Raw genomic sequence first — 12,838 nt, forward strand, 5'->3', positions numbered from 1 at the left:
CTTCCTTCCTTCCTCCCTCCCTCCCTATCTCCCTTCCTTCCTGCATCTTTGCCAGTTGTTGCCATCATGTGTGGATGTTGGTAGATTTTTCTAATCAAAATGGTGCCAATGATTTTGGTGCCAGTTCTATTCTTTCGACCACCACCATATCAGGAAATTCGAATGTGAAGGACTGATTTGGAAATGTACATGATTATTTAATCTTGCTTGAAATCGGCACAGGTTCCTGCATGCTTAACTGTTGACTTTGGTTAGGATTTCTGCTCTGCAGTGTATCAATTCAATGCTCCATCTTGCAGTCAGCGACTACATGTTCAGATAAAACTTGATAGAAGACAAAAGGAGATTAGAACGATTATTTTAAATTTAAGTATGAGTTAGATACTTAAAATGTGGCTCCAAATAATATGTTGCCTACAGTTCTGTTGTGCCAGCAGAATAATTGCACAGCCCTGGGTGCCAGCAGCCCTCCAGTAACTTTCTTGAGTAACAATTCTTCATGTGTGCGCCGAGATTAAGTGTGTGTGTGTGTGCCTATTTGACCATGGGGGAAATATCACAGCTGAACCTCATCATGTCCTCACTGACTTATGGAGGACCTTGACTCCTCAGCTCTGGCTGTGTATTAACTCGCGCGCGCTCTCGCTCGAACATAAATGCAAAACATAATTTCATACTGTTCTTTGCAAATAATTGTTTTTCTCCACTTTCCCTCGACTCAATCAGTTGCAGCAGCAAAAAAGTGTGTACCTTCCATTATAGTTTACCTGCAGTGGGATATTTGGTGCATTTCTGCTGATGCAAATTGAAAGTGTATGAGGAACTTCTTAATCACTGGAATAAATCAAGTCTTTGTTTTAAAGCTGAAGTGCTTTTTGGAGTCAAATTTCCCGAGCTATAAATGCCAAGGCTTTCCAGCTGGGCTCGGGTGAGAATATCAAGCTTGATATATTCATGCGCCGAAATGTTATGTCGAGACCCCTGCTGGAGAGTGCACGTGTATGCACATTAATTGAGGATGGGTTGTGATGTCCTCCACAATCCAGCAACCTTCTGAGAGTTTCTGTCTTAATTCTTGTGTGAATAAAGACCACCTGGGAGAGATACCAGAGTGGCCAGTGACTGAGGAATGTAATGCAGCATGTTAACACATTTGAACGAGGGAATTGTTTAGCCTTTATAGTAGTATCTTGCTAAAAGAAGAGAATAGTGAAAGTAATAGTTCTAACAAACTTTTATACTTGTTTTTATCTGCAGACTTTCCAAGGCAGATCAAGAACTTTTGTGGGATAAGAGACAGTACTGTTTTACCCATAATAACAGCCTACCTAAAATACTTGCTAGTGTGCCAAGTTGGAACTGGGATAGTCTATCAGAGGTGTACTCTCTGCTCAATCAATGGACACCACTCTCTCCTGTCTCTGCCCTGGAACTACTGGATTCTAAGTAAGCTTTCTGACTAATGACTGAATTAACTTTTTTAAGGACAACTGCCTTCCTGCTGCTGGTTACCAACAGCCAGAGGCCTTGCTTCTGTTGATAGCGCAGTGTTTCACAGTCAGAAGTGTGCAGCAGAAATACATTATCGGAGATCTTTTCTCTGTTTGATCAATGTGGACATGGGGCAAGAACACACCGGGTTCGGTTGTGAAGCCCCAGCCGGTCGAGTCATCTGCCATCAATCGCTATTCCTCGAGTATGAGCCTAGACGATGTGGTATTAGAGGTTCCCCTTAGAACCGTATCCCAGAATTGCCCACCATCTTAACAGTAGATTGAAAAGACGGTGTTTTTAAAAAATATAGGGAATTATCATAATATGCCTGCTGCCAAAGTGATCCTTTCCCCTTCTGAAGTTGTCTCTTTGAGATGAGAGCTTTCTTCGTCACTCAGCAAGTTTTCACTGTGTGACAGAACAATACAGACCAAGTAGGTCCCAGGTTTGTTCCGTGCTCTGTTAAGTTAGCTGATGTCAGCTGCTGCAGTAGTAGGAGTGCTACAGTTGGTATCCACGCCTTTATGTTAAGAACAGGCCATGACTGCTGTTCACAAACCATGGTTGGAAGTGTGTAAGTATGAGCATTTAGTGAGAGCAGTATCCTGGCTCGCCTATAATGGCCTTTTCACGGTTCACCCATTCCTTGTGCAAGGAATTGGATGGCGACTTTCTTGTATGTAACAGTTCCATACCAAGGAGTGGACATTCTCAACAGGAGGGCAAGAGAAAATTGACAAAGGAGGAAGAAGAAAGGGAACAATGGGGTCTACACATGGAATACACTTTTTTGTAGCATTTAATTCCTGGGATTAAAATGCTTGCTTTGGGAAGTCTAGTGACTTCCTCAAGTTATAATCACAGTTGTTTATAGTTGGTGAAATCTTGTGTCTGCAAGTTTCAATGGTACTGTAAGTTCGAAGAACATAATTTGAATTGCAATTGTAAATAAAAGATGTGATGTCTCTTTGGTGGTTATTTGTAGGTTTGCAGATCAGGAAGTGCGACGTACAGCAGTGAACTGGATTGAACTAATGACTGATGACGAACTGGTTGATTATCTGCCTCAGTTTGTAGAGGTATGTTGATGGTTTGTTCGTAATCTGCAACATTTGCGCCTCAAACAGTGCAAGCTATTGTGTACTGAACAACCTTCTGTTTCCTGATGCACGTCCTTTTGTCTGCAGGCTAATCTAAAGGCTTTTTGTGGAGCTTTACAAAACTGCTGAAGAGATGGCACCAGCTTGCAATTGGCCTGAATTTAAACCATTTTCAAAAGTGATAATGTTGTGATCCCCTGGCTGGCATGTCATAACTTTACTCACTACTCTGAGGATTACCTGTAGACTTCTTGGACTGATTTATTTAAAATTATCTGTTCGAAGTACTTGCCATGATTTTGTTTTTTTTCCTCCAATTTTTCTTTTTCCCTTGGTCCTTGTTGAAAGGCCTTGGCCTTATTAGGTATGGTTTCACAGGTGACATCAGCCCTGCAATACCTGGTCCAAGTGACCATTCTTCATGTACGAGCGTAAATACACAAGGAATCAAACTTGTCTTCTCCTATTAGGCAGTGAATATTTCAGCATTTTTAAAAAAAATTCATGTTCATATGTATTTAATTTTCCAAACAGATATTTAAAACAGACATGACACCTTGGATGTGTTTAACTTTAAGTATTAAGTCCAATTAAATGGATCTATTCGAAGACATATATATATTTGTAAAATGCACTACAATTTTTCTGAGTTGCTGTATTGGAATGCTTAGTTTTTCATCAAATGCATTGAAATCCATGAAGTTTTGGAAAAAGAGCAGAGGTCACTTGTGCACATTTGCAAGCAAGAACAATTTTGTGTGTACAAGGAGATTTGACAAACCATGGTTAATCAATTTTTAAACTAATGAATAAGTAAAGGTCAATTTTAGCTTTCATTTATCTGTGTGTCTATTATTTGAACCACAGCAAGAGGCAGAACAATTGCTTAATTGATCTGTGTATGTGGTGATGCTGTCCAGTTACTGATCAAGGTAGATTTGAACTCTGGGTCTGTTCTGCTGCTACCAATTATCTAATCTCTTGCTTCTCTTGATTTGATGTACAGTACCTTTTGGGCTTTTAAGCTTGTTGCATCTCAATTCTGACAGCTCCATTTTTTTATCTTGTGCATATTTCTAATTTAAAGTAGAATATGGCAAAACACCTCACACATGACACAGCATTTGCAGAATTTTTGTAAAATGATTTTTTTTTGGATTATGTAAATCCTGCCGCTCTCCATAGGGCTCATGCTGTTTTTTTTTATAGAGGTTATGAATTTGTGTTTGTGAATACAGTGGGATTTACATTGTTGTTATCTGTTTTATTTCTAGGCTGTGAAGCACGAGTGTTACCTAAACAATGACTTGGTGAAATTCCTTTTGTCTCGAGCTCTGGGAAATGTTTGTGTCGCACACCACTTGTACTGGTAAGACAACTTTTAACTGTTGACTTTAAGCATGTAATTTCTTGGCTGGCGGACTTGGAATAAGCACACATCAAAGCTCTGGTGCTAGGGTATTTTATTTTCCATTTTCCACCAATTTTTTTTCCCCAGCTGTAGCTAGCTAAATAAATAGCAAAGCCTTGTGCTAGCATCGACCAGTTTCATGCATTCTAATGTGTTGAGCATTAATTAGAAATACAAAAATATATTTTTCAATTGAAATGACTAGCTTCCCTGACAGGTTATTAATGCCACCAAGATCAGTTAGCATCGACAGGTACTAAAGTGGATCAAGACCTGCATCAAAAACTATACCTGCAGATGCAGAAAGGTAAAACCTTGCACCCATTTTTGCTTTTGCCTTGCCATGAGTGCACAATTATTGATGTGTAGTGTGGCTCTAAATTAAATTCTTTCATGCACATAGTGTTCTACTGGGTCAAATGCTGTCTTGATGTTGGGCATAGTTACTCCCAAACCCTTGTCCATTTTCCCCTCAATTCCATGTTTGAAATTCTCAAATCCGGCTTTCGCCCCTGCAACAGTAAATGGCCCTAATCAAAGTCACAAATGACCCATTTGTCCAGATCCCTCTGCAGCCTTTGACACAGGGTACCATGCCATCCTCCTCTAATGCCTCTCTATTGTCCAACTGAGCGGGACTGCCCTGCATAGTTACTTCTGGAGTCTCCTAAGGATCTATCCTTGGCCCCCTCCTATTTCTCATCTATTTGCTGCCCCTCTGTGATATCATCTAAAGACATGACATCAGGTTCCACAAGTATGCTGAAGCCAACCAACATACCTCACCACCACCCCTCTCAATCCCTCCACCGCCTCTGTGATGTCAGCCTGCTTGTCCGACATCCAGTCCTGGATGGGCCACAATTGCCTCCAATTAAACATTGTGAAGACTGATGGCTCGTGCCACAAACTTGGTCCTGTCAATCAACAATTGCATCTGCCTCCGTGACACTGTCTCAGACTAAATCACAGTTTGAAACCTCAACATCCTATTTGATCCTGAGCTAAGCTTCCTACCCCATATCCTCTTCCTCACAAAGACTCCCTAATTCCACCTCTGTGACATCGCCCATCTCCGCCCATGTCTCGATCCATAATGTTGCTGAAACCCTGAACCATATTTTGATACCTCCAAACTCAACTATGCCAATCCTTTCCTGGCTTGTCTCCCATCTTCCACCCTCATTAAACTTGAGCTCCTCCAAAACTTTGCCTCTATCCTAAAGTGCACCAGGTTCTGCTCATCCATCACCCCTGTGCTCTCAGAACTATATTGGATCCTGCTCCATTAATGCTCAAATTTAAAATTCTCCACCTTTTGTTCAAATCCCTCCCTATCTCTGCCGCCTCTTAGAACCATTCAAGAATTCTCCAACTTTGGTCTCTCACATTCCCCACCCCCATTCAAAACTAATCTGTGGAAACAATATTTCACTGTGTGGTAATTCTATGGAACGTGCTTCTTAGGGAGACAATGGAAGCAATTAGTATTGTTTCATTTAAATGCAAAATTGATGGGTTTATTTCAGAAAATAAAATTTTGGCGCAGAGAGTGAGTAATTTGAGCCATGAGATCTGGTAAATGTGTAGCATGCTTTGGAGAAACAGGTGATTTTGGACCTATGGTCCATTGGAGTTTTCCTTGCATTGTATCTGGGTCTGTTGTAGACTAATTGATTTAATTATTGACTAATTATAGTAATCATATCATGCAACTACCAGAAATGGCAAAAGACAAATTGGAAGGACCTTGGTCTTTTTTTCATCTAGCAATGCCTCAGTTCTCTTCTCCTCGCCCCCGCTTCCCCCCCCCCCCCCCCCAACAAACCATTGTTGGCTGTCCCTTCAATTCTAGATCCCAAGCTCTGTAATTTCCTCCTGCAACCTCTTCACTTCTCTCGCCTCCTTTTATGACCCTAATTAAAACCTACCTTTTTGATCAAGCTTTTAGTCACCCTTCTTAACATCTCCTCCTTTTGGCTTGGTCTCTATTTTGGTCTGGCACAGTCACACTGGCTTGAATGGCCTCCTACTGTGCTGTAAGCTTCTGATTCTATGGTCCAATTGCACTCCTGTGAAGGACCTTGGGATATTTGATAATGTTTAAAACTATAAATGCAAGTTGTTGATTCTTTGAAGCTTTGATTTACCTTAATTGCCCCTTTTTGAATAATTTGGAACACTCAAACTTCCATGGCTATAGAACTAAACCTGGTATTGAGTGGAGTGGCTTCTGTTTAGCTTCCTGAAATTAATCTCCTCTTGGTAAACATTGCTCCAGACTTGAAGTCATGCCATCATCACTCATCACTTTAAGTGTTAGCAGTTGTCTTTCCAGTTGAATTACAATTATGGGCCAGCAATAAACACACTGTGGCTCTTTTAGAAACTGGCCCAAAGCCAGAAAAGCTGTAAACCAACACAAGGAGATTTGTTGCTTTTGAGCACCAACATAACCAATTGAGTTACTTTCATGGGCAATAACCACAATTGCTTACTGGCCTGCTATCAAAGGGATGCAGTCAAATTTGATAGTCGTAATCAATACTTCTAGTGATTTTGTTTGGAATAATTGATTCTTCCTTTCCAAATCCCAAGACTAAACCCTATATGTAGCTGTTTGTGCACTCGAGTTGCTATTATACTGAGATTGGAGCTCAGTGTTGGTGTCGCCAGTTCCTGATAACCGGGTTTTGAACACTCATTGGCAACTTCAATGTAATCTTGCAGGATTTTCTAAATCTGGCCACAGGGAAGATATGATCATTTTTAATCGGTTCTTCCCAGTGGCCCAATAAGTGGATCTGGAAAGTTTAATTTGAGCTTGCTACAATCTACGCAAAACACATGCATCAGGACTGGCAGCACAAAAACCTGTTGCGCTCCATATTAAAAAACACTAACGATCAGTGGGGCTCACTTATGTTGATTTGGATTAAGTGTACTGTATCTTGAATTTATAGGCTCAATTTCCCCCAATGCCGTTTTTTGGCGTATTGCAAGAGTTACGGCCGTTTTTTTGGGGCTCCGACTACTCCGCGCGCCCCCCCCCCCCCCCCACCCCAAAAAAAGTAGCAAATTTCCCCATTCTGTTTTTTGAATTTGGTGCCACGCAGCCTGTCCTTTAGCTTCAGGGGGTGGAGCCTAATGTCTACGCCGAAAAAATGATGCCCCCCACGCCCTGCCGCCCCCAGCCTCTGCGCATGCGCGAAAAAGAGACATTTTTTGACATGATTCCTATGGGCATGCATGCCCAGTACAGCTCCCGGTCTGCATTTGGCCATTTTTAAAGAGCCAGTTGTGTGTGAGAACTTTAATTCTCATTGGAAAAATCGTTGCTGCAATGCAAGATGCAACGCGGCCCAAGGATCAAGAATTTCTTACAGGATGAAGTAGAGGCACTAGTTACTGTAATTGAGGCCAGCTGGTACAAGCTGGACACCAGCAGATGGCACACAAAAGTTTCACCAAAAGCAATGAAGAAACACTGGGACCAACTTGCAGAAGATTACTGTGCAATGGTGACCACCCCGAGGTCTGGAGGCCAGTGCAAAAAGTGGCAGGACCTTGGTCAAGTAGTTCGTGTAAGTAATATTTTCATTTATTCATTAGAATTGTAAATTTGACCATCTCTATGTCCCATCCAGCAGAAAGACACCCTCTCTTTACAAAGTTATATTTTCATCTTTGCAGAGGAAGATGGCACACAACAAAAGGAAAAGAACTCAACCAGGAGGAGGCCCAGCAAATCTGCACCCACTGACACCTTTGGAAGAGAGGGTCGCTGCTTTGATGGGACCTGCCGAGCGAAAAGCAATCACCACTGCACAAGCTGGGCCCACAGCCTGAGCAGGCAAGTCCTGCAAATTCCACAGAATGGCTTTTCTAAATGTTAAGTACTGCGTGGGCTCGTCATGCGTCGGTTCATGCTGATGTCTCCATCAGCTACGCTTCGGTTGATGCAATGTGCTATCATTCATCGTGGTCCTTCAAATCAGCCTGTTGTGTGTGCCTACTCATGGCACCCTGCCCCCTCCTCTGCTGCTAACCATTTGTCTGTTCTGTTATATTTGGCAGAACTTGAGGCCAACCCTGACGAGGCTGAAGCCGATGCAGAAGAAGATTCAGACGCGGACAAGCCTGAAGTGGAGAACATCTTCCAATCCCACCTTCCAGATCAAGAGCATGGGGGTGAGGGGGAGGGGGGAGGTAATGGATGAAACCCACACTGTTGTACTCTGGAGAGGTGCAGGTGCCGCCCATTGAAGCGCCAGACCCTTTCCCGAGTGGTACAAGTGTTGGTGGGACATTCCATGGTTTCTCTCAGTCCGAGGCTGCGGGTCCCAGTGGGATGTAGTTAGCCACACCCAGGGTGAGGAGGGGAAGGAGAGCTCGACAACGCTCTACTAAGGTGCAGGATCTAACGGATGTGGTTCAGATGCTGGCAATGAGTGCGTAGAGCATTGAACTTACACCATCACTCCTGGACACCATTAGTGGGGTGGATGATGAGGTCGGAAGAAGTAACAACACTCTCTCTTCTCTCTCTCTCGAAATGCAAACACTGTCCGGGAACATGAGGGAGGGAATGTCGCAGGCAGCTGATACAATCTTGGTGTACATGAGGGAGGGAATGTTGCAGGTAGCTGATACGCTATCGGCGAGCATGACAGAAGGAATGTTGGAGGTACTTGAGACACTGTCAGGGCACACGAGGGAGGGAATGTAGGAGTTAGCTGCTGTAATAAGGGAACACGCCCAGACCCCGCACCCAATGACAGAATCAACTGGCACTCCCACTCCAATCCCCAGACCAGCCTCTGAAGAGGCCCAAGCCGGGTCTTCTATTTTACCGCCTGCCCACTCCCGCCATCAAGAAATGCTCATTACCATGAGATGTTCTAAAGAATAAGCTTGGTGCCAACCAGAGAAAGCTGTGGGCAGGGGTGGAGTCACCAAGACCAAGGGCAGAGGGAGGTCTTCGAATAAGGTGGAGGAGAGATGGGTGCAGCCTTACTTTGCTGCTGTTGTTATTATAGTTACTTTTCTCAATTTAAAAAATGTTTAAGTGATGTAAATTTACAAGTTTAAAAGTTTGCAAGTGATCTTAACTGAAAATGTAAAGTTTGATACAAGAATATTTTTATTTAAAGTACAAACAAGTTTGTGAAACATTTGAATAAAATATATTTTAAATTATAACAATCATTTCAATTATTCCATTATTAGCACCTTTTTGAATTAATGAAGAAGCATTTCCATTATTTGTTCCATCAACACAACATTACAGAACAGGTCCAAATAGTAAACCTAGTCCATTTAGAATAGTTGCCACTGAACCTTCAGGCAGCAAAGCGTTCATTGATGAGCTGCTGGTGCAAGGCTTGAGCAATCGTTAAAAGGGGCACGACGGCCCTCCGTCGTGCTCCGGGCCCAAGTAGTTGCATGGCTTCCTTGTCCTCCTTCTCCTAGTCATCTGCATTTTCCTTCATCATCAGCCACTCTCTCTCCTCTTCTACTACCAGCTGTTGCTGCCTCATGATTGCTAAGTTATGCAGTGAACTGACCAACAATCTTGGAGTATTGCAAGTAGCCTCTGGAATGGTCTAGACATTGGAAACGCTGTTTCAAGATGCCAATAGTTCCCTCGATATTAAGCTGCACGTCGCAATGTGTGACATGTTGTTTTCCCGGTCAGCTTCCGTCCAGATTATGTGTAGGGACATTATGAGCCAGGTGGCGAAGCTGTATCCTTTGTCTTCCAGCAGCCAGCTCTGCCCTTCTGGTTGCTGCGGACACATGGTAGATATAGCACTCTTGCATAGGATGAACGCATCATGGGTGCTTCCAGGGTATCTTGCATCAACTGACATGATGTGATGCATGTCGTCACAATCGAGCTGCCCATTAACAGAGTGGAAGCCTTTTCTTTTGCTGTACATCTCGGAATCCTCCAAAGGTGCTCAGAAGGTGATGTTGGTACAATCAATGCAGCCCTGTACCTTTGGGAAGCCAGCAATCCTGGAGAAGCTCACAGCCCTTTCACGCATTGCCTAGGCGGTCATGGGGAACTTTATGTAGTCATTCCTCTGGGCATATAGTGCAGCAGTCACCTGCTGAATGCAGATATGTGTTGCATGTTGAGAAATGGCGCACATATCCTCAGTTGTGAATGATCCAGATGTATAGAATGAAAGTGCAGCTGTAACCTTCACTTCAACTGACAAATCAGTCCTCCTGACACTTCTAGTTTGCAGGTCTGCTTTTACTAACTCACAGATCTCCGTTACAACTTATTTGTGGAAATGCAGCATTTTCACACAGTCTGCATCACTCTGGTGCAGGTATGAACTGCTGCCTCGATATAGCCGACGTTGGTAAGGCCTAGTATAGGGTATTGGTAAGGCCGCACCTGGAGTACTGCGTGCAGTTTTGGTCACCTTACTTAAGGAAGGATATATTGGCTTTGGAGGGGGTACAGAGAATATTCACTAGGCTGATTCCGGAGATGAGGGGGTTACCTTATGATGATAGATTGAGTAGACTGGGTCTTTACTCATTGGAGTTCAGAAGGATGAGTGGTGATCTTATAGAAACATTTAAAATCATGAAAGGGATAGACACGATAGAGGCAGAGAGGTTGTTTCCACTGGTAGGGGAGGCTAGAACTAGGGGGCACAGTCTCAAAATACGGGGGAGCCAATTTAAAACCGAGTTGAGAAGGAATTTCTTCTCCCAGATGGGTTGTGAATCTGTGGAATTCTCTGCCCAAGGAAGCAGTTGAGGCTAGCTCATTGAATGTATTCAAGTCACAGATAGATTTTTAACCAATAAGGGAATTAAGGGTTACGGGGAGAGGGCGAGAAAGTGGATCTTATTGAATGGCGGAGCAGGCTCGAGGGGCTAGATGGCCTACTCCTGTTCCTAGTTCTTATGTTGTTATGTTATCCTGGCCCATCATCCTACGTGCTCTGAGGTTCCTCATGCGATGACGTCGACTCTATCGTCTCCTCCGCAGTACCATCATGCAGAAGGCTTGCACGAGATATGGCACTGTCACTATTGCCCCCAGGATTAAATTGTACCTTTGCAAGAAGCTCAAACAGCGGGACAACCTGCTTTGTGTGTTCTCCCCAAGGGCGACGCCCTAGTATGGACCACACCCAGGTCTGTGCATGCGCAATCGGCTTGCTTAGAATGGGAAGCTAGACATTCAAATGAAGACATTTGGGGCAACCAAGTCGAATGCAATTCTTCAATTTTAGATTTTTTTCAAAGTGCCATCCCACCACCAACCCAATGAATCCTCAATGGGCTCAAGGGTCATCCGGCAGAATCGCCTCCTCGCCTGAACACGGGCTCGGCAAACCACCCCCCTGCCCCATCCCCACCCCCTCCGCCCCTTTGGGGCTTCTTTTGAAGCCGTGCCCTGTGTATGGGAGAGGGACTGATTCTGCTGACCACCGCTCTAACCCGCGAGCCAGGTTTGGAGATGTTCAGTGGTAGCTTGGCACTTTGAAAGCAATTCTAAATGAAAGAATTGCATTTAACTCTCATTTTCTGCATTTTAAGTTTGAAAAAATTAAGCTTCATGATGCATATTTGAAGTGTTGTTGACTCCGTCCAAACTTTGTCTAAAAACAATGGCGTCTTTCTGCGCTGATTTTTTCCTGTGTGCTGCTTTCTCATGTTCCCAGAAGGTTTTTTGGGAGTGGTCACATACGCCGTCCTAGGAAAAATGTAAGTTGGCCAAACTCGCATAAATGTGAAAAACTGGTGCAGACATCAGGTTACCATGATGCAAAAAAAAAACGAATCTCAAAAAATCGTAACTAACTGTGGGCCAGCATAACTCAATCTTTGGAGAAACTTGGATGTTTTAGTTTAGGCCAAAAAAATCAGCGCAGATCACGAAGAAAATTGAGTCCATAGTCTGTTGTTTCACCGCGAAATCAAGCTGTGAAATTATCTTGTGCTGAAACAATAAGAGTTACAGAACCAATAATCTGTAGCATGTATAGAGGTTTAATTTCACAATTGCAGAGTCTACAAAGCAAAGACTGTTATTTTCCAACAGTCTCTACATCTCCTTTTATACTGGTGCTATTATTTTGGATTCCTCAAGATGTGAAGCCATTAGCCAGCTCCTGTTGTTTACACTGAAATCCAGCTTTCTTATCCCAGCGGCAGATTTCTAACCACACAAAACCTATGGCTCTGCCAAGAACTGGATTTAGTGGTATAAAAGCCAGGAGCTGGCTTATGGATGCCAGGCTCCTAGAATCCTGATTTTTAAAATAGCAACAATATAAAAGGAGCTTGACTGAAGCTTGGTGGTGTTGGCCATTTGTCAAATCTGAAAATTCAAATGAAGAAAAAGAAAATACTGTCAGAGCAATATAAAACCTGTGAGACCCAATGTTGCTGGCACTCCCCACCAATTTTATTGCTGATGTGTTGCTCCTCCCCACCTGTTGGTGGTTACAGCGATCAATAGGAAGAGAAGAAGAAGGGATAAATTAAAATGAGGTTCATATAGCAGCAACATTTACTATGCTAACTGAGGGCTTTCAACCTAGTTATCCATGCAGTGGCATTCCTCTGAACTTTTTCCAGTGTCTCATTCGCCCACTGTGTAAAGGGACCAAAGGAAAACACAGTATTCTAGATGAGGCCTAATCAAGGTCTTTTCTAAAGACAGTGTAATCTTTTTTGTTTTGTATTGGATTGTCCTAGCAAATACATCCAAATACTCATTGCTTTTGGTGGAGATTCATGTAGAACCGCTGCCATTAATAACATCCTGCTGCCTATGCGAATGTAACCAATTCCT

General features: G+C 43.2%; 1 protein-coding gene and 1 long non-coding RNA gene across 3 annotated transcripts in view; both read left to right on the forward strand.

Annotated features, from left to right (window-relative positions):
- Positions 1–12,838, forward strand: part of pik3c2a (phosphatidylinositol-4-phosphate 3-kinase, catalytic subunit type 2 alpha) — a 142,762-nt gene that overhangs the window by 98,925 nt on the left and 30,999 nt on the right. For both annotated transcript variants that reach the window (XM_070899893.1, XM_070899894.1), the window contains 3 exons: positions 1,258–1,446; positions 2,480–2,573; positions 3,869–3,963. In XM_070899893.1, coding sequence (XP_070755994.1) covers positions 1,258–1,446; positions 2,480–2,573; positions 3,869–3,963 — 378 coding nt within the window. The remainder of the gene's footprint in view (positions 1–1,257; positions 1,447–2,479; positions 2,574–3,868; positions 3,964–12,838) is intronic.
- LOC139280257 (uncharacterized) lies at positions 7,541–9,068 on the forward strand. Its single transcript, XR_011596647.1, has 3 exons — positions 7,541–7,589; positions 7,699–7,858; positions 8,083–9,068. It is a non-coding gene; the product is annotated as an uncharacterized lncRNA (long non-coding RNA).

This window comes from Pristiophorus japonicus, chromosome 14, assembly GCF_044704955.1.
Source record: "Pristiophorus japonicus isolate sPriJap1 chromosome 14, sPriJap1.hap1, whole genome shotgun sequence".
NCBI classification, from domain to species: Eukaryota; Metazoa; Chordata; class Chondrichthyes; family Pristiophoridae; genus Pristiophorus; species Pristiophorus japonicus.